Genomic DNA, 26014 nt, shown 5'->3' with positions numbered 1-26014 from the left:
CCGCCCAACCTCCGCTTCCCGGCGGCCCCCGCGGGGGCGGGCGGCGCCGCTCTAGCCCGCCGTCGCGCTCTATGGCGCTCCGCGTCGCCTAGGCGACGGCGGCCGGGCAAGATGGCGTCGGCGGTGCGGGCCGGGAGGCGGCTGCGGCAGGCGGTGGAAGGCAGCGAGCTGGCGGGGCTGCCCGCCGGTCTGCGGGCCGAGCTGGAGGCGGCGCTGGCCTCCGAAGGCGCCCTGGTGGCCTTCAGCCTGCTGCGGAGGCTGCACGCCGCGCTGCGGGAGGCAGGTAGGCCGCGCCGCCCCTGGCGCGACGGGCCGCGACCGGCCGGACCGCCGTTAACCGTCGCGTCCCCCACCCGTAGGGTCCCCGTTGTACCTACACGAGCTCCTGGAAGGCAGCGAGATCGACCTGCCCGAAGTGCCGGTGCCGCCGCGGGTAGGTGAGGGCCGGGCGTGGGCCGCGGGGGACGATGGCGGCTGCCGGCCCTCACGGTGGCTCTGCTCTTCCCCCAGAACCCCGAGCTGGTGGCCCGGCTGGAGCGGATAAAAGCCAAGCTGGCCAACGAGGAGTACCGGCGAATGACCCGCAACATCACCGGCCAGGTGAGGGGCCTACTGCGTCGCCTGCTGTCAGGATACATTCCTCAAAAGAGCGGCCGTTAGCAACCTGACAGATAGCAAAGGAAATTTGCCCCTTAGAGTGAGTGCAGCACAGAGGGAATGCGGGCAGGGACTTGAGGAGCGCACGCTGTAAATGCACGGGGACAACAGGTATGGTGTTGAGGGCAGAGGTAGGACAGGGCTATCAGGATGGTGAAGTAGAAGAGATGCTGACTTATAGAACAGCTCACCATGCCAAAGATCTCGGGTTTTGATCTGGGAGACTGAGCACCTACAGTAAATGTTTTACTGGGAGTATCTGTGCTGCCTTTTTCTGAATGGCTAGATTTTCCTCATAGTTTTAAAATGAGATCATTCCTGCCAAGGTAAAAGCTGAAAAAACAGGGTAATGTTTGGGCACTCGTTCTTTCCCAGGAAGAGCTGAGATCTTTTGGCACGGTGACCGTTTGGACAAGCCAGCATCCCGTCCTGCTGGCATTCCTTGTGATCCCATCCTGCTACCCCTCCCTCACACTGTATCCGGCATCCCTGTGCATTTAAGACCCTGCACGTATCCTCTTGTTGTGTTAACTCCTGTGGGAAGATCTTTTCTCTCTGTCAAGCTTAGCCACTTCATCTGAAACAGAGTGGTTTTAGCAGAGCTGGGTAGTGACAGCAATGCTCCTTTCAAACAGTGGAGAAGTAGAGGAGTATTCCCGTATCTGTGTGCTCATCACGTTCTTCCCTGCCTCCCCCTGCCTAGTATCTGGTGTTTGAAATTGTGTAACGACGTGCAGTTTGACAAAGAGCCTGCAGAGCTTTACAACATTTAGTTCTTGCCAGCTGCCTGAACACGGAGGACAAGGTGAGACCCTTTAGTGTCTCTACTAAAGACAAACCTGCAGCAGAGAACCCACATGCAAGAAAACACTCACACTCTGGGAAGTGCTTTGATAAGAAATGATCCCCTCTCAACATCCTTGAATCAGAACACAAGCAAAAACCCAGAGAAACGCCCGCAGCCCACCCGACCACTGCCAGGGCCCCCCCCTCAGAACTTCTTAGTCTTGGGGACAAGATAGGGCATTGGCATTGCTTTTATTATGCAGTTAATATTAAAATACAACCAATCACAAGTTGTTTTAATCCCTTCTTTTAGGAGATGAATGGGACGTTGGCTGAATTTGGGAGGCAAGGTGAGTGGCTGCCTGTCCTGCTGATGCCTGGCAGTGCGTACTTACAGGTCAGTCACAGGAACCATCACATCGCTAGCTGTTGACATTAGGCAGCCCTTCCCTCTCCAAATATCTCACTGGAAGGTTTTAATGCACAAAAGTGTTCCTCGAGTAAAGGAGCAGCCTGTTGGTCCTTCTTATAAATATTTTTGGAGGCATAACGCATGTGAATCCTCAAGTATTCCTGTAGCCCAGCTGAGGCAGCCACAGGATTACAGCTTGTCCCCAGCCCTACTCTCCAAGCCTTACCTAAAAGCACAATCATCTTTCCCCTTCTCTCCAGTTCGCTCTGTTAAAGCCGTTGTCATCACCATATTCAACTTCATTGTCACTGTGGCGGCTGCCTTCGCCTGCACGTACCTGGGCAGCCAGTACGTCTTCGTGGAGACCGCAGCGGTGAGTGAGCCTGCAGCCTTGGAGCACACTTGTGGCACGCTCTGGGCTGGCCAGGCAGGAGCGGCAGCTCAACCGCACGTGCAGCATCACTTATCTCTCTTTTTGTGTCCCCAGCGTGTCCTGTCAGCGGTAATTGTGGCCTCAGTGGTTGGCCTGGCTGAACTGTATGTAATGGTGCGGACCCTTGAAGGGGACCTTGGGAAACTATAATCGCACGCGTCCCTGTGAACTGCAGCCCTCATGCTGGAGGCTTTCGCCCTCCCGAGGAGTCGTTAATTTGGAGCAGATTTATCTTCTACCATCTGTTTGTACCTGCTGCTGCTACCGGGAAGGCTGCTGCATTCCTCAGGCCTCGTCCTTTGCTTCCCACTCCTTAACGTTCCTGAAATGAATCGTGGATTAAAAATCCTGCAACTGCACAACAGAAGAGGGGACAGCTGTGGACTCTCACCACCCCAACACAGAGAGGGGCATTAGCTCCCACCGTTCCCGTTCTCCTGCGAAGCTGCTGTCCTTTTATTCTGGAAATAAATAACATTGTGTGTTTGCAACCTTCTTCCTTCCTGATGGGAGACGTCTGTTGTTATGCAGAATGCCGACCTGGCATCTAAAAGACACTGCAGAGAGCTGTGAATCTTCCCTCTCCCTCTGCATCCCGCATCCTGCTCCTGCCAAAACCTCCCTTTGCCTGCCCTCACTGCTACTGCCTGCTCCCTCACGCGCTTTTGGGGGAGCGTCATTCCCTTGTGACTCGGATGGCAGCACCCGACCCAGCTCGTGTTTGGGGGCGAGCACTTTCCGCCTCCAGTCAGGAAGATGATGGCATCCGGCACAGCCACGTTGTGGTTGGCACCCAGTTCGGCTTTGTCTGCAGCAGCTCAGCTCCACGTAGCTCATACAGCGTCCTCACGCAGGGGCTGCCACATCTCCTGACCCGCAGCCCTGTGGCTGTCGGTGCCTGGGTGAGGAGCACGAGCCGTAGCTGCCTGCCCGTGCCGCGGGATGCGGCAGGGCCCCCGCCGGCAGACGGGACAGCGAGGGGTGCGTGGCTCTCTACCTCCCCTGCCAAAGGGTGCCCAGCTTCCCCCCCAGGGGAGGGGAAGCACCTCAACGCAGAGCCCGGGGGCTTCTTGGGTGCCACGGAGCAGAGCAGAGCCAGCTCGGTGCATCCCCGGTGGGGAGGGGATGCCGAGGCTGGCACTGCCGGGCCCTGTGGACCCGGACACCTGCCGGGTGGGCACCCTGCCAGGGCCAGACACGGTGATTAATGCTCTGATGGCAGCTAAGCCCCTCTGCAAACACGCTTTAATATCCGATACAGGGGGGATCTGCCAGCACCTGCGAACGTGCCTGCGGATTAGGGGCGGCCACGCCACAATCATCTGCGGATACGGCCTCAGATTAAGGTATTTTTTTCTGAAAGATTAGTCGGTATTAGGGGGCTGATGGGGAGCTGGCCCCGCCATGGCCGCACCGGCATTTAGGATATTGGATGACATCCTCAGGACCTTCGGGACCGGCAGTAATTCCACACCCTAATGAAATCGTGGCGCTAAGCCGGGGGGGTCCTCGGTGCTGGGGGGGGGGGTCCCCGCCACGGCTACGGCTCGCCCAGGTTGGTGATGGCTGCACTGTAGATGAGGTCGGAGATGGAGCCCAGCGAGGTGGGGAGGCCCCGAGCGGGGCTGCGGGCTCCCGGCGGAGGCAGGGCAGGGGCCGGTCCCGGGGTGGTGCCGTCGGGGGGTGCAGCGGGGGAACCCCGTTCCCCGGGCGGTGGCAGCGGCGGTAGCGGCGGCGGCTCCGGTTTGGCGCTGCGGATCCTGCGGGCGCGACGGTTCTGGAACCAGACCTGGGCCGGGCAGGGTCGGGGAGCGGGGGGGCAGCACGACCGTCAGACACCGGTGGCAGCCGGACCGGGCAGCCCCACGGAAGAGGTGGGGGGGTCCCGGCCCCGGGAGGAAGGACGGAGGAGGAGGAGGGGGAATGTCCTTTCGGCTCTCACCTGGATCTTGGCCTCGGGCAGCTGGGTGAGCTCGGCCAGGCGCTCCCGGGTGGCGATGTCCGGGTAGGGGACGGCGGCAAAGGCCCGCTCCAGCTCCGACAGCTGCCCCCGGCTAAAGGTGGTCCTCCGCCTCTTCCGAGGCCCCCCGGGGCAGGGGCAGGGGCACGGCCCCGGGGCGCGGCCTCCCCCCACCGCCCGCCCGCCGCCCGGTCCGCCCGCCCCGTCGGGGAAGCGGAGCAACGGCTGGGGGGTGCGGGAGGCGCCCGGGGCCGCGCTCATCCTGCCCGGCTCCCCCGGCCCCGCCGCCGCAGCCCCGGCTTTTATTCCGGCCCCCCCCCCCGACCCCGGCGGGCTGGGACCGCCCCGAGCGGGCGGTGCTGCCCCCCCCCGTCCTTCCCCGGCGGCTCCCGGGGCCGGTCCCCGCTCCGCGCCCCCCGACGGCAGCACCCCGAAACCCCTCCGGCCGCTCCGGCGACGGTCTCCCCCAGCATCCCCGGGGACCAGTAATCCCACCAGCTGCCCGTACTGGTCTCCCCCCACCCCATCCCACCCCACCGTCCAGGCACGGTGGGCCCGGTGAGGATCCCAGGGCTCGGGAGGGGGGGCCGGGGGCCAGTGGGTCGGGGACCCCCAGCAAGTGCAGGAGTCCGGGGCTCCCTGCACCCCCTCCCCGGCTCCCAGGGCCGAGGTGTCACCGCCTGCCTCCCCCCCCCCCCGCCCCGCCTCGTCCCCCACCGTGCAGTGGCCGCTCTCCCACGGGGCTGGCACCGGTCAATGTTTAACCGGAGCGGTGGTACCTGTTGTGCGGGGCAGCCCAGGCTGGCTGGCGGTGGCTCCCGCCAGGACCGGCCGGGTGCTGCGGGCACCCTGAGCGAGGGGTGCTGGGGAGGGGGGGTGAATGGAGCCGGAGGGAGAGCAGGAGTGGGAACCCCAGTCGGGCACACGGCCTAAAACGCTCCCATGGGGCCAGGAGAGACCGTAAGTCCGCAGGGAGCCGGAGGGGATGGAGGCCACCGCAGGACTGTGGCAGGCAGGGCCTCGGCAGCGACCGCCCGGCCGATACAGCCGGCGGGGGGCTGGCACCCCAGAAAGGCTGGGGGGGGGAACAGGACGGTCCCTCTGCGGGGACATGGGGGGAAGTTGCGCTCTGTTCCCTGCCAGGCCCCAGGGCACAGCGGGGAGTGGAGGATGGCACGGGCACAGTGCGACCATGGGCCCCTCTACCCAGCCCTTGGGGTGCCCGTGGGCAGGTGCCCCAGCTGGGGGGCACCCACCACCCCACTGCCCTCTGTTCCCCAAAGGAGCCCCGGAGAGAAGCAAGCGGGCCCTGTGGTGGGCAGAGATACACGCCTGAGAGTGGTGCTGAGGTAAGGGAGGGGACGCAAAGGGCTCGGGGACGCGCTGGGGACCCTCCTGCCCAGGGCAGGGGCATAGCAGGGCTCCCCGGGGGGTCCCCTTGCAGCAATACCTTTGTGCCCCCATCCACTCCCCTCTGCCATTAGGGTCCGGCCGCTTACCTGCACAGAGACGCGGCGAGGAGACCGGCGGGTTGTGCACAGCCTCGGTGATGGCACCGTCCACGTAAGTGCCACCTCCCCACTGGAGGGGTCGGGGGGGGGAGGGGGGGGCTGCGGCACCGCCTGAGCCACCGTCATCCCTGTGCCCAGGTGAGCGCAGCCAGGCACGATGTCACCTTCGGGTTCAGCGCCGTGTTCGACGCAGGAGCCTCGCAGGAGGCCGTGTTCGAAGGCAGCGGGATGAGGCAGCTGGTGGAGCTGGCGATAGACGGGTGAGTCCCGGCAAGACCCCCCATGCACCCCAGCCCCCTGGCTCACCCCGTGCCCGCTGCGCTGCACCAGTCCAGGCCTTACTGGCAGGTCTGCATTGCCGGGGCCGTGCCGGGAGGTGGCATCCCTGTGTCACCACCTGGGGCCATGCCTGAGGCTCAGCATCTTCCCCAGCTTCTCCTGCACTGTCTTTGCCTTTGGGCAGACTGGCTCGGGAAAGACCTACACCCTGATGGGGCCCCTCACCCAGGTACAAAGCCATCCCCACTGCCTGACCTGATCCTGATGGTGGGACAGGTTCTTCTCACCTGGTCATGGGTGCTGGGGCGGTGGGAGGAGGTGGGTGCCAAAGCAGCGTGACTGCTCATCCTCCCTGCATCTCTACAGAGCGAGAGCCGGCCAGCGGCCCCGGGGCTGCTGGGGCTGATGCAGAGGTCCTTCGCCTGCCTTCTGGAGCAGAGCCGAAGCTGTGGCTCTGATCTGGCTCTCAGTGCCTCCTACCTGGAGATCTACAACGAGCAGGTAAGTGCCTGCCTGGCCGTGCAGCCGGACCCTGCTGGCACCCCGTGCCCCCTCTCCCCAGTGCCTCCCCTCCGCTGTACCCCCAGGTCCGGGACCTGCTGAGCCCTGGGCCACCATGTGCCCTGCCTCTGCGGTGGAGCAAAACCTGCGGCTTCTACGTGGAGAACCAGCTCAGCGTGGACTTTGACAGCCTGGAGGCCATCGCTGACCTGCTCCTGCAAGGTGCTGAGCCACGGGTGCGGGGCTGGGGCCACGGAGGGGCATGTTTGGGGGGTGCCGGACCTGGTGTGGGGCTCCGATGGCAGCCAAGAGGGGCAGCTCCCCATCCTGCCGCAGAGCCCAGGCAGGCTCGTGTCTGGCAGGGGGTGGGCAGTGGGTGCTGTGCCAAGGCATGGGCCGTCGTGCCCTCCTGCAGTTCTCAATCCTCCCTTGGCAGGATCCCAGAGACGACGGACCTCGGCACATGCCCTCAACAGGCACTCGAGCCGCAGCCACGCTCTTCTGACCATCCACATCCGCAGCCGGGCTGTGAGCGTGTGTCCTACACTGGGCACAGGGGGGAGGGCTTGGGGGGGATGGACACCGGGGCTCTTCTTGGGGGTGCAGACAGCCCCAGGGTGGGGGGATCACATCCTCCTCCCCAAGAATGCATTGGTGGGGTAAGCAGCAGGGAGCCAGATCCCAGACGGAGGGGTTGGGACACTGCGGTGGGCCACAGGGAAGGTATGAGGGGGGCCAGAGCATCACTCCCCCAATACTGGTCCCCCAGCCCAGCGCCTGCCCCAGCAAGCAGGGCACACTGTGCTTCGTGGACCTGGCTGGCAGCGAGCGGGTGAAGGAGACCGGTTCCACTGGGGAGCTCTCCGTGGAGGCCAACAACATCAACCGCAGCCTCCTGGCACTGGGTAAGAGTCGGAGGACCCCCCCATGGGAGCACAAGCTGCTGGTCCCCATCAGAACCCTGTTGCACCCTCTGTGGCTCATTCTCTGACAGGACACTGCATCTCTCTGTTGGCCAAACCCCGAGGGAAGCGGATGCACATCCCTTACCGGGACAGCAAGCTCACTCGGCTGCTGGCCCGCTCCCTGGGCGGCTCAGGCATCACCCTGATGGTACGCGCATGGAGGAGGCTGGGCAGCGGTGCACAAAGCGGCAGGGGCCCAGGGTCTTGCCCCGTGGAGGGGAACGGGTGACCCTCTGGCTGGCAGCTCACCTGCAGCTCTTCCTCGTCGGCAGGTTGCCTGCATCTCCCCATCCTCACGCTGCCTCTCGGAGACGCTGAGCACACTGCACTACGCCAGCCGTGCCCGGAGGGTCACCACCAGGCCCCTGGCCAACAGGGTATAGCAGGCAGGGGCTGCGGGTAGGGTGCTTTGCCCCACTGCTGGGACCCCCCTGAACCACCCGCCTTGCGCTCCCAGGTGTCCCGGGAGAAGCTGCTGCAAACCTTGGAGGAAGAAATCCATGCCCTGCAGCTGGAAAACCTCTCCCTGCGCCAGCAGCTGTGCCTGCCGAGGGTGCCGACAAGGAGCATGGAGGTCCCTGGGACACCCACAAGGACGGGGGCACGGCCAGGCTGGGGAGGCAGGTACGGGCCCGCAGGGCTGCATCGCTCCCCTCTCGAAGGGCAGGAGGGAGCCCCAGCCTGGCCCAGCCTCTACGGCCTCCTGCGGGACTTTGTGGTGGAGAACGAGCAGCTGAGGTATGGGGGGGGCATGCACAGGACCCATAAGCAGGGGCTCAAGGGACCGGTGCGGCAGCCAGAGCCCCCGGCCGGGCAGCACCCTGTGTCAGCCAGCCTCTCCTAGGGACTCCCTGGGGCCGGGCAGGGCTCGGAGGTTCCTCGGAGGCTGCCAGTGCCCTGCCCTGCTCCCTCGCTGCTCCCCAGGCAGCCCTGGCTGTCCCCAGACCCCAGCGGTGACATCCCAGCTGGCCCATCCTGCAGAACCACCCGCAGCTCCTGTGACAGCCAGCCCCCGCTCCAGAGTGCCCGCACCCCCCGTGTCCCCCCTGGCCACCCTGCGAGGCTCCGGCAGCCTGACATGACACCCGCCTCCGGCCCCCGGCTGCCGGTGAGCGTGGGGGGTCCCCAGGCTCCACAGGCGTCCTCGTGCGAGGTTGTGCCTGCGGCAGGGTGAGGATGCACCAACCACCCACCCGCTGCTATCCCCTCTTCCAGAAGCTGCCTCCCACCTCTGGCCGCCCCAGCTGCCCGGGGTGCCCTCACTGCTGCCCTGGACCGGCCGATGCCATCGTGTCCCAGGTATGGCCCCGGGGGTCTCTTCGGAGCAGGGTGGCACAGCGTGGCACAGCAGCCTGACTGCTCTGCTCACCCTCCAGGTGCTGCCAGGACCCCCCGTGCCACAACCGGTCCTACCCGAGGGAAACGCTGGCATCCTGCCGCCCGGCCAGGAGGACACGGTTTTTCCCAGCTCCCATCAGCTCCCCGGGCACCCGCAGCCGCACCAGGGGAAGCGGTGAGAGCCGGGGCCTGAGGCCACCCCCCTGGGCATCAGCTGCAGCTCAGGAAGCCCCTAGGGTTACGGGGGGGGGGGGGGGCAGCGGGTCAGGGTTTATTCATGTGTCCTCACGGCAGGAGCCGGGGCAGGAGCAGGAGCTCATCTCAGCGGCACCCACTCCCCCGGGAGCTGCCAGGTCCCGAGCGCCATCCCAGCCCTGAGGGAAGGGTCATTCCTTCAGCACCGCCGTGGCCGGGATCGCCAGAGCCAAGAGGTGAGCAGGGCAGCGGGGGGGAGCCAGGCAGTGCCTCAGATGGGGTCCCTCGGGAATGGGCACCCAGCCGGAGCCCAGCTGCTCATGCATGGGGCTGTGGACCTGATCCCGGGGATGCTGGAGACCTGACCCTGCTGGCTCCTGGCTGGCAGCCGCCGGCACCGTCCCTCTCCTCCAGTGGGAAGAGGCACCGGAGTGGCTGGCGGAGCAGATCTGAGGACCCGCAGCTGCGCCGTGAACCAGGCCAGCAGCAGGGATCTGGCACAGCCCACGCACAGTTGTTATACCTGGGGGGACAACCACAGCTCTCGGGGGCACGGCGATCTCAGACTACAAGGACCGCGCAGACCGTGGGACGGATGGATGGACGGACAGACGGGGCTCTCCAGCCTGCACGGCACTCACAGTTTATTTCTGTCTAGCTAGGGTCTGTGCCGCTGGGCGGCTCTGGAGGAGCCCTCTCAGGTGCTCTCCTCCCCGGGCTGCGGGCAGTCCAGCCAGTACTGGGCGATGGAGCGGGGGTAGCGGGGCTGCACCAGGTCCACGCGCTTGGTGCGCAGGTTGACACGGTAGTATTTGTCTGGGAGGAAGGGGAGATGGCTGTCAGGACTGCCCACAGGGCAGAGCTGCGGGGAGCTGCCAGCCCTCGCTGCCAGCCCTGGGCTGGGAAGGTTCCCACTGCATCCCAGAGCTCAGGGACATCACGGAGCGAGAGGAGACCTCCCCCTGCCCCGGCAGCCCTGGTTCTGCATCTCTCCCAGATCCTGCTGCCCCACACTCACCTCCTACAAAGAAGTAGACGCTCTGGAGGGTCTCACACTGGGAGCCCGACAGCCAGTCGCTTTCGACACCTGCAGAGTCGGAGTCGTTTTGCAGCCAGCCCCAGAAACCCAAATTCAGTGACCGATGGCTCTTGTACCTCTTGCGCTGGCGGCGAGACTTCCTTCTCCGGGGCTGCTGGGAGGCCACGTAGATCCTGCCGGCCATGGCAGCGTCCAGCCGGCTGGGCACCCCCCGCCAGTCTTTGCTGATGTACCGTGGGCTGCTCGCCCCGACTGGCAAAGAGGCAGAGGGTGAGTGAGAGGGGCAGCAACGTCTGGGGGTGAGCTGAGCCCAGCCCCACAGGCAGCCCCCCAGCACCTGCTCCGAGACCCACAGGGATGCTCCAAAGGATCCCAGCCTGGCTGGGATGTGTGACAGGGACATGGGCCAGGCAGAGCTGGGAGCAGCCCATCACCCAACCCTTGTCTGGGATCAGCCCTGTGCTGCTGACGCCCCTTCTCCTCCTCTCCATCTTTCATTTCTCTTTCCTGGGGCTGGGGTTTTCCTGTGGCATCTCCAGCTCCAGTGGGAATAAACACTCCCCAGCAGCGACGCTGTGGTGCGAGGTGGCTGGTGATGGGCTCGGTAGCGTGGGGCATAAGGGCTGCAGAAGGTGGGATTTGGGATGCTGTGGGAGATGCAGCTGTGGCCTGGGGGGGGGTTCCTGTGCAAAGCCCGGGCTCCTGCCCAGCATGGGGGATCATCCAGCCTGCCTGCACTTCCAGGCATCGCTCCCTCCTCCCTGGGTGTCTGCACCCCTCGCACCCCATCAATGTGGGCACCCGCCAGCCCTTTTCCCCGGCGTTGGCCCAGCCCTTACTCATCCTGCCACCAAAGAGGACATGGAAGAGGTCCTCCCAGCTGTCCCGGTTCATGAAGGCATAGTGGTTGAACACAGCGGAGGGGGAGGACTTCTCACAGTCAGCCTGCGTGGGCTGGTGGGCAAAGTCGTAGGACCAGTAGTACTTGTCTAGGAGAAGATGCGCGGGGCATTAGTGGGGGACACATACTCGAGGGGGAGCAGTAGTTGGAGGGGTGTCCTGCCCACGGTTGCTGGTGCCAGGTTCTGTCCGGGCTGCACAGCTGCCCTTACCCTTGAAGAAATAGACTCTCTCATTGCCGTGGTAGCTGTGCGCAGGGAGGGCGAAGGCCGCGTCGATGTCGTTCGGGATGCCTTCAAAGCCCTCAGAGATGTCGCGTGGGTACCCGGGGTCCAGGGCTCCGTCATCAAAGCGCCAGTACTGACTGCCCTGGGGGGGGTGTGGGACAGAGGGGGGGTCAGGGAACTGGGTGCAGCATTCCCCAGGCGCTGGTCTGCCCAGAGGAGCGAGTAGACGCTGGGAAGCCCTGTGGTGAGGCTGTGCCTGCCTGGGGCCCTGGACAGCCGCAGGGATTTGGAGATATCTGGCAGCCACTGTGTGTGTGCGTGCATGGAGGGTGCCAGGGTGAGGCCAGGGTGGGTTGGGGGGCTGTACCGGCCACCCCAGGAGCACCCCGAGCCCTGCAGTCAGGCTCTTGCCCACCTTGAACAGGTAAGTCTTGCCCTGGCAGTTGATGCGTGTGAAGGCTGCGTCGATGGGGCCCTCGATGCCCCAGACGTCGCTGATGAGCTTGGGGTAGCCGGGCCGCACGCTTTTCTCGTCCAGCTCATAGAAGTACTTCCCTGGGAAGAGAGGGGAGGTGAGAGCGGCAGGAGGGACTGCAACTGCCGGCACAGGGTGACGGTGCGGCAGCATGTCCCATGTGCCCAGGAAAGGTCCCCGAGGTACCTCGGAAAGCATAAAGGGAACCGTTCTTCAGGTCAGTGAAGGCATCAAAAGGTTTCCTGCTGCACAGCTCCTCGGGGTCCTCCACGGGGTTGTGCTCCCCAAGCCCATCCAGTGTGGTGGGCACCACCTGTACAGGCACCTCCGTCAGCATCTCCTTGGGGTCCAGGTCCAGCTCGCTCTCTGGTGTGGTCTGCGCCGGCAACAGGGACGTGGGCAGTTCTGTGGGGGCCACCTCGGTACCCGCTACAGTGCCAAGGTCGACGGTGAGGTTGTAGTCGAGGTAGTCATCCTCCGGCAAGGCAAACACGTCTCCCCGGGTCACTGTGGGAGGGAGCAGGTTGGTCCGGGAGAGCCCTGAGCGTCTCCCACAGGGTCTGGGTGCAGGAGCCGCTTGCTCCCAGGCAATACAGATTTGCATGGACCCCATGCCGCAGGCAGCAGCGAGCCAGCTGCCAAAAATCCCTGGTGCTGCAGCACCATGAGCACCAAATCCTGGCTCTGTGGACACAGGTGGGTGCAGACCTGACCCAGCACGGACCCCTCCGAGCCCCTGCAGTATCAGGCACCCACGGCCAGCCCGGCAGCCCCTGCCCCAGCGGGAGGGCGGCTGCAGGACCAGTACCTTTGGCTTTGCAGACGGTGGAGTAGTCGCTGCAGCAGCTCTGGTAGTACACGCAGAGAGTGTCACACTGGCACTTACGCCGTGCGTCGAAGCCATCCTCGCAGCGGCCTGCACAGGAATCTGCAAAAGCCACCCGCCAGCACGGGAGGAATAATGTGGGTGGGCAGTGGGGCCGGTGCCTCCCCCCCAGCCCAGCTGCAGGGGTGAAAGCAAACATGGGCACGTCCCAGCTGGGGGGACCCCAACTCTCCATGGTCAACCCCATCACCAGGGGCTACAGCAGGACCTCTCCCCACTCCCACCCAGGTCCTGCTGGGATGGGAGCCATGCACCAGGCTATGCCGGGGTCCCAGCTCCACGCTGGCAGTCCAGCTGTAGGACGGCCAGGGATTTGCCCAGGCACCACGTATACCCCTGTGCTGCCTGCTTGCTTTCTCCCCACGCTGCAAGGTGTAGCCAACGTGGCCAGTGGCCACAGCCACCACCTTGTCCCCTCCTCACCCTCCCCAGCCCCTCCATTAGCCCCAGAGCCGCACTCACTCCATCCCCACCCTGACTGCAAGCTGGAGGCAGCCAGCACAGGGCTGGCCGGCTCCGGCTCACCTTCAGCAGCACGGGCAGCGGCGAGCAGGGCCAGCACAAGGGCAGGGAAGAGCAGCCTCATCCTGGGCGGCCGGGAGCGCAGCTCTCCTGCGACTGTGCGGGCTGGAGCGCAGCTGCGGCCGGGTCCCTCGCATCCACTGTTTGCTCAGCCTGCCCCAGCGGGAGAAAACAAACAGGCCAAGGTCAGAGCAGGGGAAAAGGGGCAGAGACGTTCTCCCACCCAGCATACCCTGCAGTCCGTATCAAGCCGGGTGCGTTTGGGGGGGACAGGGCTCCCCACGCGTGCAGGCAGCTCCGAGAGCCACCAGCTGTGCCTTTGCTGCCAGAGCCTTCCCAGTCCGGGTGCAGGTTGGGCACTGGTTCAGAGAGCTGGAGGGCACAGCAGGCCAGAGCCAGGAACCAGTTTTGAGGTCCTGCCACTCTTATTTCATAGCAAACCTCATGGTATTAAAGCTCCCAGCCTCTGTCTCAAGGGCAGGCCCTTTCCCAGCCTGGTCTTGGCAAGACAAAAACCCTAACGAGAGGGGATGGGGGAGCGATGCTCAGAGGGCAAAAGGAAAAGTCCCGGGCTTCTGCTTGCCCAAAATGTCACCGTTTTGGAGGACTTGTTCTTGGGATTTCGGCTTTCTCAGTGTCAGCAAGGCTGGGAGCAGACCTGGGGAGCCTGAAGGCAGGGTGGCTGTGGATGGGGCAGATGCCACCTCCGTGCGTGGGGGACCAGGGGCCAGAGGTGAGAAGCCTGGAGGGAAGGAGAGCAGGAGCCCTCTGCACTTTCACTACTGTAGACAAACAACAGCCTGTGTATTTTGCTCCCATCATTCCCTTTCTGACCAATCTTTTTGGTTACTAATTAATGTTGATTCAGCTCTTTTGGCAGCTCTTGATAACTCTGGGATGTTTATTTAATGAGGGGCAAGGAGCAAACACACACGAGGCTACAGAGCTACTGCCTCTGACTGCCTCCACTGCCGTGGCACTGCTGGGGCAGGAAATCCATGAGGTCTGTCCCAGCCCCGGGGCAGGAGCAGCGAAGCTCTGGGCTTTAATAAGTGATGGAATAGTCAGGGAGAGAACAGGAGCAGGGTGCCCGCTTCTCCAGAGGCCTCGCCTCTGCCGGCTCGGACACAGGCAGTTCCCGGCATTGGCCGCTCCCACCCTTGCTGGAAAGAGCTTTGATTTGGTGGTGAGAAAGGCATTTCCACTTGGAAAGCCCTGGTGAGCCGAGGGCAGCCACCAGACATGGACTGTTGGGGCAGGACTTCTCCTGCAGCCCTGTCACCCCCCTCCTTGCCCCCTGGCCTCAGCTATAGTGGGGCTGGCAGCATCCCCGGGTGCAAGCACCAGCCCAGCGTTGCACTAAAGCTTCATCCCATCCCTGTTGAATCAAACACGGGGGACAAGTGCCCTGAGAGGGTGCAGGCTTGTGGGAAGGCTGGGGGAAGAAGGGCTGGGCAATGTCTGAGCTGCTTTTGCTGATCTGCTGAGACAAAGCTCCCTCCTGCTGCTCCAGGGTCCTGACCACCAGCAACCGCAGACCCACGAAGCCTCGGTGAGCCCTTCCCTGGCTGCTGTGCTCAAAGCATGGCAGGAGGAGATGCCAGGAGAGGGGCTGGTTGGGGTAACAGGGCCCTGGGGAGACCTTGCAGCCAAGGGCTGAGCAGAGCCAGCGAGGAGGAGGAGAGCTCAGGCGATGGGGCTGATCCTCCGGGGCAAGGCTGGGAATCTCTGCCATTCCCAGAGGTCAGGCTGCTGGTGCTGGAAACCCCTCTCAAAAAATAAAGCAAAGCAAAACTAAGCAAAGCGCAGCTCTCTGGGCTTGTCAGGACAAGCCTAAGGGAATGGTTTGAATCCTGCTCTCCCCAGGCAGCAGCCTCCTCCAAGGTAGCAAACCCCTCTGCTGTGCTGCACTGCTATAGCCCATATCATTACCCCTGCTTAATAATAATTTATCAGGAAAATCCTTACCGGTTCTGTGCTGAGCCTCTCCTGCCGTCCTGTGCTGCTCAGGATGCCTTGTTTACTGTCCTTTGCTATGAGCTAATGTCCCTTTCCTCTGTCTGTCCCTGCGTAGTGGATTCAGAGAGGATTAAAAGCGACTCTGTCGCATCAAAACATCAACTTGAATTTAAGTCTCAGTCTGAGCTGGCAACAACCTGGTTTTGGAGCCAAGGATTTAAGCTGCTCCTCCCAACACAGACAAGAAGCGTCCAAAGCATTTCTGCCCTGAGCACGTCTGGCCTGGAAAAGAAGAAAATAAAAGGGGCCCAGGCTGCCTCTGCTCTTTCTTTTATCATGCAAATCCTGAGCCCACCCAGAAGAGCTGCTCTGAATTTCTCTCACACAAAGGGAGCCCTTTACCCCTCTGCACTGATACCAAACGGGTTCAAAATGCAGTGCCAGGATGGCCACAACCTCCCCGTGACCACGGCCATGGCCACCACCCATCACAGAGGGTCCTGGGGAGACCTGCTGCAAAAGCAGCATGGGGGTCCCTGCCTGCTGTGGAGGTGACCACAGACTCCACAGCAGCTCGGGCAGGGAGGGGACACGGGCCATGGGGACAGCAGGACGAGCCCCAGCTCAGGCTGGGCAGGCAGAGGGCTGTGGCAGGAGGGGTCCAGGGGGATGCCAGAGCATCTGCAGCGAGGAGGGGGATGCTGCTGCCCAGACATGAGCCCCTCCTTGGAGAGGCGGCGCCTGCGCAGGGTGACATCAGCCCCTGAGGACCTGAGATGCTGAGCCTGGCTCTGAGAAGGCGGCTTTTGCCACAGCTTCCAGCTTTGCATCCCAGCAGGGTAAGGAGGGGAGAGGGAGCCAGCATCCCAGCAGGGTAAGGAGGGGAGAGGGAGCCAGCAGCCCAGCCCTGCGGCTGGACCCTGGGCCAGCTCCGTCCCCTCTCTGCACCTCCCCTCTGGCCACCTCGGGTCTCGCCAAGGAGCGTGGTGGCCTTGGCTGGGTGTTCCCAGCGAGCGGGTGACCGAGGATGCTGCGCTAGGAGATGCCGATGGTGCTCACCCTGCTCGTCTCCCTCTATAAACTGTGTCGGTTCTTTGCCATGTCGACTGCGGAGAGGCTGGCGGTGCCCGAGTGCGTGAGCCAGGCAGGCAGCTGGGCAGGCGGGGGCAGCTCCAGGGAGCACCGGGAGGTTTCTCCCGGGGTGAATACGGATGTGCGGGCAGCCCTGGACCGCATTCTGCCTGCCCTGCACCGGGCCATCGCCTGCGCCAAGCAGGCAGCCAGCCCTGCGGAGCTGAGGAGGGCCATTGGCGAGGTCTTCCAGCTGGTGGAGGAAGCCTGGGGGATGCCCACGCTGGGGAGGGACGTGGCCAAAGTGCTGTGCGACGTGATCCGCCTGGAGGGGGGCCTAGACCTGCTGCTGAACCTGCTGTACACGGCGGAGCTGGAGACCAAGTGCCAGGCAGGAAAACTCCTGGAGCAGATCCTGGTGGCAGAAAACAGGTGAGTCTGCAAAGAGCCCCCCCCAGCCAGGCACAGCCCTCCCCTCCGCAGGCTCGCCTGCCTCCCCGAACACAGCAAGGATTTCCTCCACCCATCCCACCCACACCCCCCAAATTTCCATGCTCCGGGTGCTCCCGGTGCACCGAACCCCCTCAGCTCCACGCCATGTCCCCCCCACACCCACACTTGCACTGCGGGGTCCCTGACTTGCTGGTCACGCCCAGGCAATGGCATCAGCCTCCACGGCTGGAAGGAGAAGGACCAGCCCCAGCTCAGGGATGCTGGTGAGGATTGGGGTGTCCTCATCAGCCACCAGCAGCCTGGGGCCACCCAGATAAGACTCCTTTCGTGGCTGAGCTGGGTCGGTTTGGCTGGCCCAGAGCATCAGACCCCAAGGACGAGACACAGCTCCCCCTTAGACATAACCGCAGAAGGAGGAGGACAAAGCCGGTTCCCAGAGACTTTCTGCTGCTGACCAGGGCAGGATTGAGGCCATAAGGAGGGGGCCAGCTGGTCAGCGGCCCTCAGAGCCCCCCCCAGCCCATGGCCCCTAGCTCAGGGGCTGGAGATGCGTGTGCTGCTCCCCAGGACAGGTGAAAGGCGTTGGGCTGGCTCTGCCAAAGCATCGGCACAGGCAGGGTGGGAGCGTGGGTGTGCATGTGTGGGTATATACCAGCGCGTGTACGAGGGTGCATGTGCGCACGTGGCACCCAACACATCTAAACGCACAGCAGTGCTGATGCAGCACCCGCACGCAGCTCGCCCTTCAAACACCAGGAACGCACTCCCGCAAGGTCCCCTGACAGTCAAACTCTCCGCTCTGCCCCGTGTCTGGTTTGGCATGTGCCAATGGCACCACCTGCGGTGTGCTGGTCCCAGAGAGGAGCCATATACCTGCCACAAGCTGGGTCAGGATCAGGCCTTTCTCTCCTGAGACCCCACAGGCAAACACAAGGCTCTGCCAGCTCCGCTCTCCCTTGGTTCGCCCAAGCCCAGCCGGCCCCAGCCAGGGCTTGGGGTGCTTGTGGAGGAAGTTTACCGTCTTGCTCCAGCTTCATGGGCGATGCGTTTTGCTGTGAGGTTGTGGACTTGAAGCCTGGACCTCACTGCATGCACTGGCAGGTAAAAAGAAGCAACAGCTAAATCAGGAAAGTCCATTAGAGTGGAATTAATCCCAGGAAACATCCCTGGCACGGTCTGAATTCAGCACTTAGCTTCCTGGCAAGAGAAAGCAGCTGCTGGAGTTGCCATCTCTGCTCCAGGAACAGTTCATGGGTCAGGGTCTTGGAGCAGCCGTGGGCCCCCAGCCCCTCGCTCTCTGCAGCCTGACCCACCATCAACCTCTGAGCGATGGCAGGGAGGTGTAGGGTCCCCCCTGGGTCCAGGCCTCTGGCTTAGAGACCTCTCCCAGCATCCGTGTGCAGCAGCAGCGGTGCTTAGCTGGGAGCTGGACCAGTCCTGGCTCCATCCCATGGCTGCAGGGAGTCGGGGACCTGGCAGGGCTGTGTCATCCAGCTCCGTGGCCGAGTCTGGGCTTGGAGCCAGTCCCAGGCTGAGGGTATTTTTTCCAGAGCTCTCCACAGCATTTGCTGCCAAACCCACCCCAAGGTCAACGCAAGCCATGTGGGCCATCAGACTTCCCAGAAATGCTCTTCCCGCCTGCCAGCGCAGAGAGGCTGGCGTGTCTTCACCCCCACCATCACTGGGGGTCAAACACACTGCTGCCCTCATGAGCAGCAGGACATGGGGCATCTGCACCCGCGCTTGTGCCTTGTGAACCGAGAGGCTCCATCCCAGCACCAAACGGGTCATTTCTAAGGCCAGGGATGGAGCTGCCCCCTCGCCCCAGGCAAGCTCATGGGATGTCAGCCAAAGGCCCATCATTTCCCCTTTCCTCACTCTATGCTTTTAGGGCACAGCCCCATTCAGGTGCCATTTTAAGACCATCCTCGTAGCACAGGGCTCCCAAGGCCAGCCATGGCCGAGCAGCAGCTGGTGGCCTTCGGCCACCCGCCCCCAGACTTGCTGTCCTCTTCTAGGAGAGCGCAGGATTGAGGAAATAAACGGCTTTCCTCCAAGCTGCCTCCACGCTGCCATCCCAGGACAGGCAGATCCCTGTCTCTCGCACGCCCCCGTGGCCAGTTCTGCGTGGTTGCTCAACCAGATGTGAAACCCCTGTCCAGGGCTTGGCACCAATCTGGAGAGCAGCCAGAGGACAGCACCAGTTAGGGACAAACAAGTTTTCACCCCCGAACACGAAGCAGCTCGCACACGCCCCACAAAGCTGACTAAGCAGATCTATTTCTAGCCTGGCATTAGCCTACCCTGCACTGTTAATTGCTACATATGTCTTACTTGGAGCACAAGAGTCTCTGGCATGGTGGTCCTGGGCTATGCACCCCATGTCCTGTGCCATCACAAGCTCTTCCATCAGACCCAGACAGGTTCTTCCAACACCAGCCTGTCGCATCTCGACGCATTGCAGCCTGGCAGCATATCTGGCTGCCATGTCCCACAGGGAAACATCTGGCTGTCATGGGGCAAACACCGCCAAAGCACGGGGGAGTTCACACACCAGTCCCTGTTCTCACTCCCTGCATGGCCGTCTGCTCCTCACCTGCTGTGCCTCTCCTTCCTGCAGGGATCGGATCGCTCGGATCGGTCTGGGAGTGATTCTGAACTTAGCCAAGGAGCGAGATGTTCCTCAGCTGGCGCAGAGCGTCTCTGGTATCCTGGAGCACATGTTCAAACACACTGAGGAGACCTGTTTCCAGCTCATCTCTGATGGAGGCCTGGATGCTATCCTCTACTGGTGCCGCTGGACGGACCCCATCGTGCTGCGGCACTGCGCCATGGCCCTGGCCAACTGTGCCATGTACGGAGGGCAGGCCAACCAGCGCCTGATGATCGAGAAGAGGACGGCAGAATGGCTTTTCCCACTGGTATTCTCAAGGGACGATGACCTAATCCGCTTGCATGCGTGCCTGGCCATCACAGTGCTGGCCACCAACAAAGAAATCGAGAAGGAGGTGGAGCGCTCGGGGACGCTGGCGCTGGTGGAGCCGTTCATCGCCTCGCTGGATCCGGAGCAGTTCGCCTGTGAGATGTTAGGCAGCAGTGACAACAGCCAGGGAAGGACAGCGGACGACCTGCAGCGGCTGGTACCCTTGTTGGACAGCTCGCGGCTGGAAGCACAGTGCATCGCTGCCTTCTACCTCTGCACGGAGGCTGCCATCAAAACCAGGCAGAAGAAAACAAAGGTAAAGGGTAGGTTGGCCTGAAGGAAGGAGATGCAACAGGGAAGGGTTGCCACAACTGCACCTTGATGTCTTTTGTTCCCCTATGAGCTCACCAAGTACCCTGGTCCTCGGCTCGCCCGGCACAGGTTGCGGGGAGGAGGAGGGAAAGCAAAGTGATGTCTCCTCCCTTTGTGTCCCCAGATTTTCAGTGAGATTGGGGCTACCCAGAGCCTGAAGAGGGTAGTGTGCTACTCCACCAGCAGCACCACCTCCTCCCTGGCCAAAAAGGTGCTGCGCGTGATAGGGGAGGAGGTTCCTCGGCGCATCTTGCCCACAGTTCCCAACTGGAAGCCCTGTGAGGTGCAGACGTGGCTGCAGCAGATCGGATTCAACAAATACTGCCAGAGCTTCCTGGTAGGGCTGCGTGCTGGGGGAGGGACTCCTGGATGGGCCCTTTTGCCCCATCCTGCAGCAGAGGTGTAGGCATCTCACCCGACAGCTTTTCCTGGGACCTTTCCAGCCTGGATTTCTCTTGGCAGGACCACCAGGTGGATGGGGACATTCTCCTGAGGCTGACGGAGGAGGAGTTGCAGGAGGATTTGGGGATGGACTCCAGCATCACTCGGAAGAGGTAGGACCACCACCAGTGCATGCTGGCCTCTCTCATGGTCATCACTATGGTGGCAGAGCCAGGGGAAAGTTCTGGGCCTTTCCCTTCTTGCAAAGACAGGAACAGAGATCCTCAGAATGCAAGACCTGGCGCTGGTGTAGGCTGGAACAGAGATCCTCAAAATGCCAGGGCTTTTCCAGTGCAGTATGCAGTCCCAGAGGGATTCCTGCAGTGGGGCCAATGCACGGGAGAGGTATGGGATGGGGAGAGACCACCTATGGCACAGGGGAGGTGATATCCTGCAAGTTACCCACAAAGATGGGAACTTACTCGAGCTTCTCCTCCCTCAGCTGAGCTCCTCATACCTCCATGTTCTGAGGACCAACATTCCCGCAGTCACACAGCTGTTCTCTTTTTCTATTCCTTTAGCTCATTCTTCACCGCAGCATGTAGCTGCACTCTCTCCTGTGCAGATAAAAGATGTGGTACCAAACGTCTCTAGGTCCTGCCTTGTCCAGCAGCCTCCCCTCCCTGCTCCATGCTTTCATTTGTTTCTCTGCCAGGTTTTTCCGGGAGTTGATAGAGCTGAAGACTTTCGCAAATTATTCCACCTGTGACCGCAGCAACCTGGCCGACTGGCTGGGCAGCATCGACCCCAAGTTTCGTCAGTACACGTACAATCTGCTGACATGCGGCATCAACCGCAACTTCTTGCACCGGGTGACGGAGCAGCAGCTGCAGGAGGACTGCCACATCAACATGGGTTTCCACCGCGTCCGCATCCTCACTGCTGCACGGGGTGCGGGTCCCGCTGCTGCTCTCTGTGCTGGATCAGGCGGGTGGGGGCGAATATTGAGGGCTTGAGACAAGCCGTTGGGTATTTTTAACTTTTGGTTGCTGTTTGCTCTGCCTAGAAATGCTTCACTCCCCTATAACGCTGCAAACGGCGTCCGATGGGACCGATGTATTTATCAGCTACCGGAGGAGCACTGGGTCGCAGCTGGCCAGGTGAGTCCTGCAGGCAATGTTATGGTGCTGGGCTGAAGCCCAGAGGGAAGGCTGGTGATCGGTTGTGGGAAGAGCGTGGAGCCAGAAGAGCTGCAGCCTGCAGCTGGAAGGAGGGAGAGGCTGCCAAAAGCTGCAGTGCAAATGGGGACAGCACGTGCCATAAGCTGCGCGGTGGACAGGCTAATTCCAGTCCTGTCACTGCCATCCTGTCCCTCTTTGACACTGACTTACCCTTTTCTCATGCTGTACTCGTAGGGCTGTAGGGGATCACAGCAGGGAGTTAATATCCAGCTCCCTGTGTTTTCCGCGTGGGCCCAGACACCTGCAAGCAGGCTGGGCTGACAGCTGGCATCTCAAGGACCGTGCTGTTCTCTGCAGGAGCTTGTTTGCTGCTCCTCCGTCTCACCATGTCTTGGCCGACATGGTGGGAGAGCACGTGAAAGCCGGGCACTGGTAGTAGCTCTCTTCATGGTGCTGTCCCCTCTTGCCACCAGCCTGCTGAAGGTCCACCTGCAGCTGCACGGCTTCAGCGTCTTCATCGACGTGGAGAAGCTGGAGGCAGGGAAGTTTGAGGACAAGCTGGTCCAGAGCGTCATGAGTGCCCGCAATTTTGTGCTGGTCCTCTCGCCAAACGCACTGGATAAATGCATGGGAGACCCTGAGTGCAAGGACTGGGTGCACAAGGTAGGAGATGCCACCGGGTGGGATCTTGGTGGATGTTGGAGCAGGAAGGGGCTGGCAACGAGCTGACACGGGTCAAAGCCTGAGCACCTGCATGTTCTTGCAGGAGATTGTGACAGCCCTGAACTCTGGAAAAAACATTGTACCTGTTACAGACCATTTTGAGTGGCCGGACCCCGAAACACTTCCCAAGGACATGAGGGCTGTCCTGAAATTTAATGGTATCAAGTAAGTAAAAGGAACCTCTGTCAAGGGGTTCCTTGACACCTGGAGAGAACGGCTTGCATAAGCAGTAGCAAAGAGCACAAGGAAATTGGGAGAAACAGATGAGGGAGGCAGAACAGGCCAAAGGGGAGCTGAGTCACTTCAGGTACTCCAGAGCACGAAGGGAGCAAAGGTCCCCACCATAACCCTCCTGCTGGTTTTGTGCTTGGGGCTCCACTGGGTAACAGAGCTCCCGATGGGAGGACGCCCATCCTCCTGCCCCAACCCTCCCGGCAGGAGCGATGCTGGCAGGTTTCGCAGGTTTCGCAGCTCACCTGGGCTCCTCTCGCCCTCCTGCTCCCCCTTCGTGCAGCAGTGCCCCGGGCTGGCATCCCAGCCTGCTCGTAGCCCTCCAGCCTGGCAGGGCACAGGGGAAGGGGCTTTCCCTCAGCATCCAGCATTCCTCCATTTTCCGCAGGGAAAAGGGGTGCTCCTAGAGAGCTGGGGTGGAGGAAGGGCGTCTCTGGCTCCTGGCTCAAATGAACTGAGCTATCTCGTGGCATCTCGCACAACAGAAAAATTAAATCAAATTTTCCCCTCGAACACAGGTGGTCCCACGAGTACCAGGAGGCGACAATCGACAAAATCATCCGCTTTCTCCAGGGCCGTTCCTCCCGGGACTCCTCAGCTGGGTCGGAGAACGGCCTGGACTGCTTGCCCTCCCTGGGGCAGACCTAGAACTCAAGCTGGCTGCCTCATCCCCTCCAGAGACTTCCCAGGTGACCCCTTTTTGTGTGGGGCCAAATTTCTCCTTCTAGATTTTTCCCCACCTTAGTACCCTGGCTTGAGACAAGGCCTGTGTCTCGTTAGCCCCCCCCTTCACCCTCCAAATGCAAACCCCTGGAGCTAAAATGCCAGGACTCACTTAGACGGTGCCTGGTAAGCAAAGCCAGGGTGGACTCTGGGATGGACCGGTTGTCTTCCACATCCTCCCTTGGGGTGGCAGGACATGCAGGCTACAACTCCTGCAATGCAGGGGGTCCGAGGAAGACCGACACTGTCCAGAGCCCCGCAAATGGCTGCAGCTTCCCCCAGAAACACGTCTGAAGAGGAGGGATCTTCTGAGGACCGAAAACTGGGGAATCGGTGAGGGGTACATCGCAAGAGGACACACGAGAGGGAAGACCAGTTGAGAGGGAAAGGTCCATAAGCATCGTACGGCCTCTGCTGTGTGCTGCGGGAATATCGTTACGGTCAGAAGCTGAGAGCAGGAAAGGGCAAATAAAAGCTAAGCCCTAACAAAATCCTCATGTTTGGGAAAGATAACACACAGAGGCCTTCTAAACTGCTCAGCAGAAGCTTTCTCTTTCCCAGTAATGTCCCTTTATCACATGAGCTCACTTCCTCCTTGAGGGCCTTTCACCTCCTAATGCTGCAAAACCACTCTGTGCTCTTAAATCTGGTGATGGAAGTTTGATTTTAGATCATGTGAGGTTTCCGCAGGGTCTTTGCAAAAAGTGCTTTTAAAACAACCCCCTTCCCTCCATCTGATGTCTTAGCTTTACCACTTTATCAGGGCTATACCTATAGGGCGCAGGATGCTGGACTGTGACTCTGGAAAACATATATCCATGCAGATACAGAAGATGCCAATTGCTGTACTGTACTTGTGGAGTTATTATACGCTGGCTGCATTTTATCCTGTTGTTGGTGCTCCACAGATCTCCCATGGTCTGTTCCTTCAAACAGGAGCTGGCATTATCTCTTTGCTGACTACCACTCACCCCTGACAGCCCTGGCTAAGCACCTCAGGGTTATCCCTACTCTCTGCTGGATGCAATACCAAGTAGCATTTGTTTCTTTCTACCGACCTCTTCTCAACACCCACCGGGTCTTTTTGCAGCTACTTACCTTGAAATATCAGGAAAGAGCAAAGTTGATGCAAAGGGCAGGTGGAAGCTGCGAGGTGTGAGCAGCGGCTGGGAGCGGGACTGGCAGCACCTGCTGCTAACACTGCAGGTGAGGAACCACAGGCACCCTGACACACATCCCTTGAATTCTGCCCTCCCGGCCTTGTCCTGCTTCTCATACCTGCTTGGAGGGTGAGCAGGCTTTCAACAACATGCCATTTTGCAATTAGGACCAGAAATTGCAGCTCCTACCTGAGTTTGTCTTTTCTGATGCAGAGCAAAGTGAATAATGCAAAAAGACCTCCTTGTTCAGAGCACACACAGGAGGAAGAGCAAGCCGTACGCAGGGAAGACCAGGTTGTTCTGATGCTCTGGAGACCAGGCTGATGCACCACCCTGCAGAAGAAGCAAGCTCTTCTGTCTGTTCCTGCTCAAGATAACTCAACTCTTTCAGGAGGTAATGAGGAGTCTCAGCTACCTTGTCCTTCTCCTGGCTCTCCCCAAAGCCTTGCTGCCTGCCTTAACCGGCAGGAACACAAACACATTTCCTTTCGGCTTAGATCCATGAACATTTGAGGGGGAAAAAAAAATATGTTAAATTCAGGTGCTTAATCACAGCTTTATGGATAGTTCTTATCAGCTCACAGTTAATGACATCTTTGCTCTCCAGTGAAAGGTTAATAGCTATATCTGCCCAGCAGTCTTCATAAATAGAATCTATCTAATCTCCAGATTAAATACAAGGAAGCCAGCAGGTAAGCCCAAAGGTGAATCTGCCAAAGGATAAAAGCCACTTGTGAGCTGCTTCAGGGAAAAGTCTTGAGTAACTGCTTGAATGTCAAGGCCTCCATGGCCACTGAAGGAGTCCCACACAAACAGCCCTGAGGATTTTGCTCCCTACAATAACACACAGCAAGATTATTGTATCTTGTTTCCCAGGAGCTCTCTAGCAATTAACCTCCTCACCCACCATTCAATGCAGAGATTTACTTGTTCTCTACAGCTGAGGTGTCTCACCTGCAATGAGATCCCACCTCATGCTCCAGCTGCCCAGACTGTGACTCCTCCTGTTTCCCCGTCATTCAGTCATCTTAACCTTAATGAACTTGCCCTGCTCTTGACAAAACACCCCATATCCAGCCCTTCCAGTTGGAGCCGTCTCAAGGAAATGAATCCTTCTGTTCTCACCCTTCCTTATTCCTTTGCTATGTCATGTCAGAAAGTGTTGAAAGTTGTTCTATCAGATGTTATTAATAAATCCGGTTTATACTCTAAATCCCCACCTCTTTTCTGTTTGTGTCACATACTTCTCTCCCTGCAGCCTTCTCACACTTGCTCTCTCTTGCTGTCATGCTTTCTCATCCTCTGAAGGGGCAGCAGAACTGACATTCTCCAGGCACCATTCTCTGTGGGGACCCATGCTTCATGCTCATCTTTGCATGGACTGATGTAGCTCACTGCACCCCCAGGGACTCTCTACCTGCCATCCACACTCACAATGCATGGATCATGTATTTACTTCATGGTTGTAGTTCTTGGAGGACAGCCTAGAAAAACGTTATTTTAATTTTTTTAATAGAGCATAATAGTTCCTATTGAATTTCTCCTTTGCAAGCACACTGACACAAACAGGAAGGCAGAGCCAGTACACAAGTTTCACTTCACTGCACGACATTGAGCAGTCGCTAGCATTGGCGTCCATGGAGTCTGTTGGTAGAGAAGACTTACTTCGCAATCAGTTCAGCTACAAACATCTAATGCAACACTCACGGCATGCCCTGTTCCTCAGGGAGGCTAATTCTGGGCTTAGTTCC

The 26014-nt window shown here is 60.7% G+C and overlaps 5 protein-coding genes across 8 annotated transcripts; 3 read left to right on the top strand and 2 right to left on the bottom strand.

Moving 5' to 3' along the window:
• The first annotated feature begins 39 nt into the window (after positions 1 to 39).
• Positions 40 to 2784, top strand: TMEM199 (transmembrane protein 199). Of its 3 annotated transcripts, none has more exons than XM_069791253.1 (6): positions 42 to 283; positions 360 to 433; positions 511 to 600; positions 1757 to 1840; positions 2116 to 2228; positions 2343 to 2784. In XM_069791253.1, exons 1-6 carry the CDS (start codon positions 112 to 114, stop codon positions 2359 to 2361), a joined length of 552 nt encoding a protein of 183 aa, XP_069647354.1. In that variant the 5' UTR covers positions 42 to 111; the 3' UTR covers positions 2362 to 2784. The 3 variants fall into 3 exon arrangements, with proteins under 3 accessions (XP_069647351.1, XP_069647354.1, XP_069647353.1); XM_069791252.1 differs by having other exon boundaries at positions 53 to 283; positions 1757 to 1793; XM_069791250.1 differs by having other exon boundaries at positions 40 to 283; positions 1757 to 1793; positions 2116 to 2784.
• On the bottom strand, positions 1677 to 4551 carry SEBOX (SEBOX homeobox). The gene is made up of 2 exons (XM_069791254.1): positions 4231 to 4551; positions 1677 to 4077 (listed from the first exon to the last, which is right to left on the bottom strand). The coding sequence occupies exons 1-2, from the start codon at positions 4507 to 4509 to the stop codon at positions 3829 to 3831; spliced, it is 528 nt and encodes a 175-aa protein (XP_069647355.1). The 5' UTR covers positions 4510 to 4551; the 3' UTR covers positions 1677 to 3828.
• Positions 3162 to 10647, top strand: KIF12 (kinesin family member 12). Its single transcript, XM_069791255.1, is given in 18 exon segments — positions 3162 to 3190; positions 3550 to 3634; positions 5532 to 5597; positions 5733 to 5811; positions 5898 to 6019; positions 6192 to 6267; positions 6405 to 6539; positions 6626 to 6761; positions 6976 to 7151; positions 7153 to 7444; positions 7534 to 7652; positions 7777 to 7881; positions 7962 to 8242; positions 8429 to 8612; positions 8720 to 8803; positions 8881 to 9017; positions 9137 to 9273; positions 9452 to 10647. Coding segments are annotated over 14 exon segments (2142 nt in total). The 5' UTR covers positions 3162 to 3190; positions 3550 to 3634; positions 5532 to 5597; positions 5733 to 5811; positions 5898 to 5987; the 3' UTR covers positions 9700 to 10647.
• VTN (vitronectin) lies at positions 9656 to 15259 on the bottom strand. The gene is made up of 9 exons (XM_069791246.1): positions 15055 to 15259; positions 13090 to 13239; positions 12487 to 12606; positions 11865 to 12185; positions 11619 to 11758; positions 11189 to 11345; positions 10916 to 11065; positions 10056 to 10328; positions 9656 to 9853 (listed from the first exon to the last, which is right to left on the bottom strand). The coding sequence occupies exons 2-9, from the start codon at positions 13148 to 13150 to the stop codon at positions 9735 to 9737; spliced, it is 1341 nt and encodes a 446-aa protein (XP_069647347.1). The 5' UTR covers positions 13151 to 13239; positions 15055 to 15259; the 3' UTR covers positions 9656 to 9734.
• Positions 15260 to 15334: 75 nt separating this feature from the next.
• On the top strand, positions 15335 to 25476 carry SARM1 (sterile alpha and TIR motif containing 1). 2 transcript variants are annotated; one of them, XR_011326068.1, is made up of 11 exons: positions 15335 to 15884; positions 15919 to 16548; positions 19190 to 19808; positions 19989 to 20201; positions 20327 to 20418; positions 20961 to 21196; positions 21312 to 21405; positions 21900 to 22089; positions 22193 to 22314; positions 22899 to 24657; positions 25204 to 25476. XR_011326068.1 is itself a non-coding variant. In XM_069791242.1 (10 exons), the coding sequence occupies exons 2-10, from the start codon at positions 16088 to 16090 to the stop codon at positions 23026 to 23028; spliced, it is 2157 nt and encodes a 718-aa protein (XP_069647343.1). In that variant the 5' UTR covers positions 15335 to 15884; positions 15919 to 16087; the 3' UTR covers positions 23029 to 25476. The 2 variants fall into 2 exon arrangements, 1 of the variants encoding a protein (XP_069647343.1); XM_069791242.1 differs by having other exon boundaries at positions 22899 to 25476.
• Positions 25477 to 26014: the final 538 nt, after the last annotated feature.

The sequence above is a fragment of the Haliaeetus albicilla genome, chromosome 9 (assembly GCF_947461875.1).
Source record: "Haliaeetus albicilla chromosome 9, bHalAlb1.1, whole genome shotgun sequence".
NCBI classification, from domain to species: Eukaryota; Metazoa; Chordata; class Aves; order Accipitriformes; family Accipitridae; genus Haliaeetus; species Haliaeetus albicilla.
Note: the sequence above shows the minus strand (reverse complement) of the source record. Positions and strands in the feature narration are given on the sequence as shown.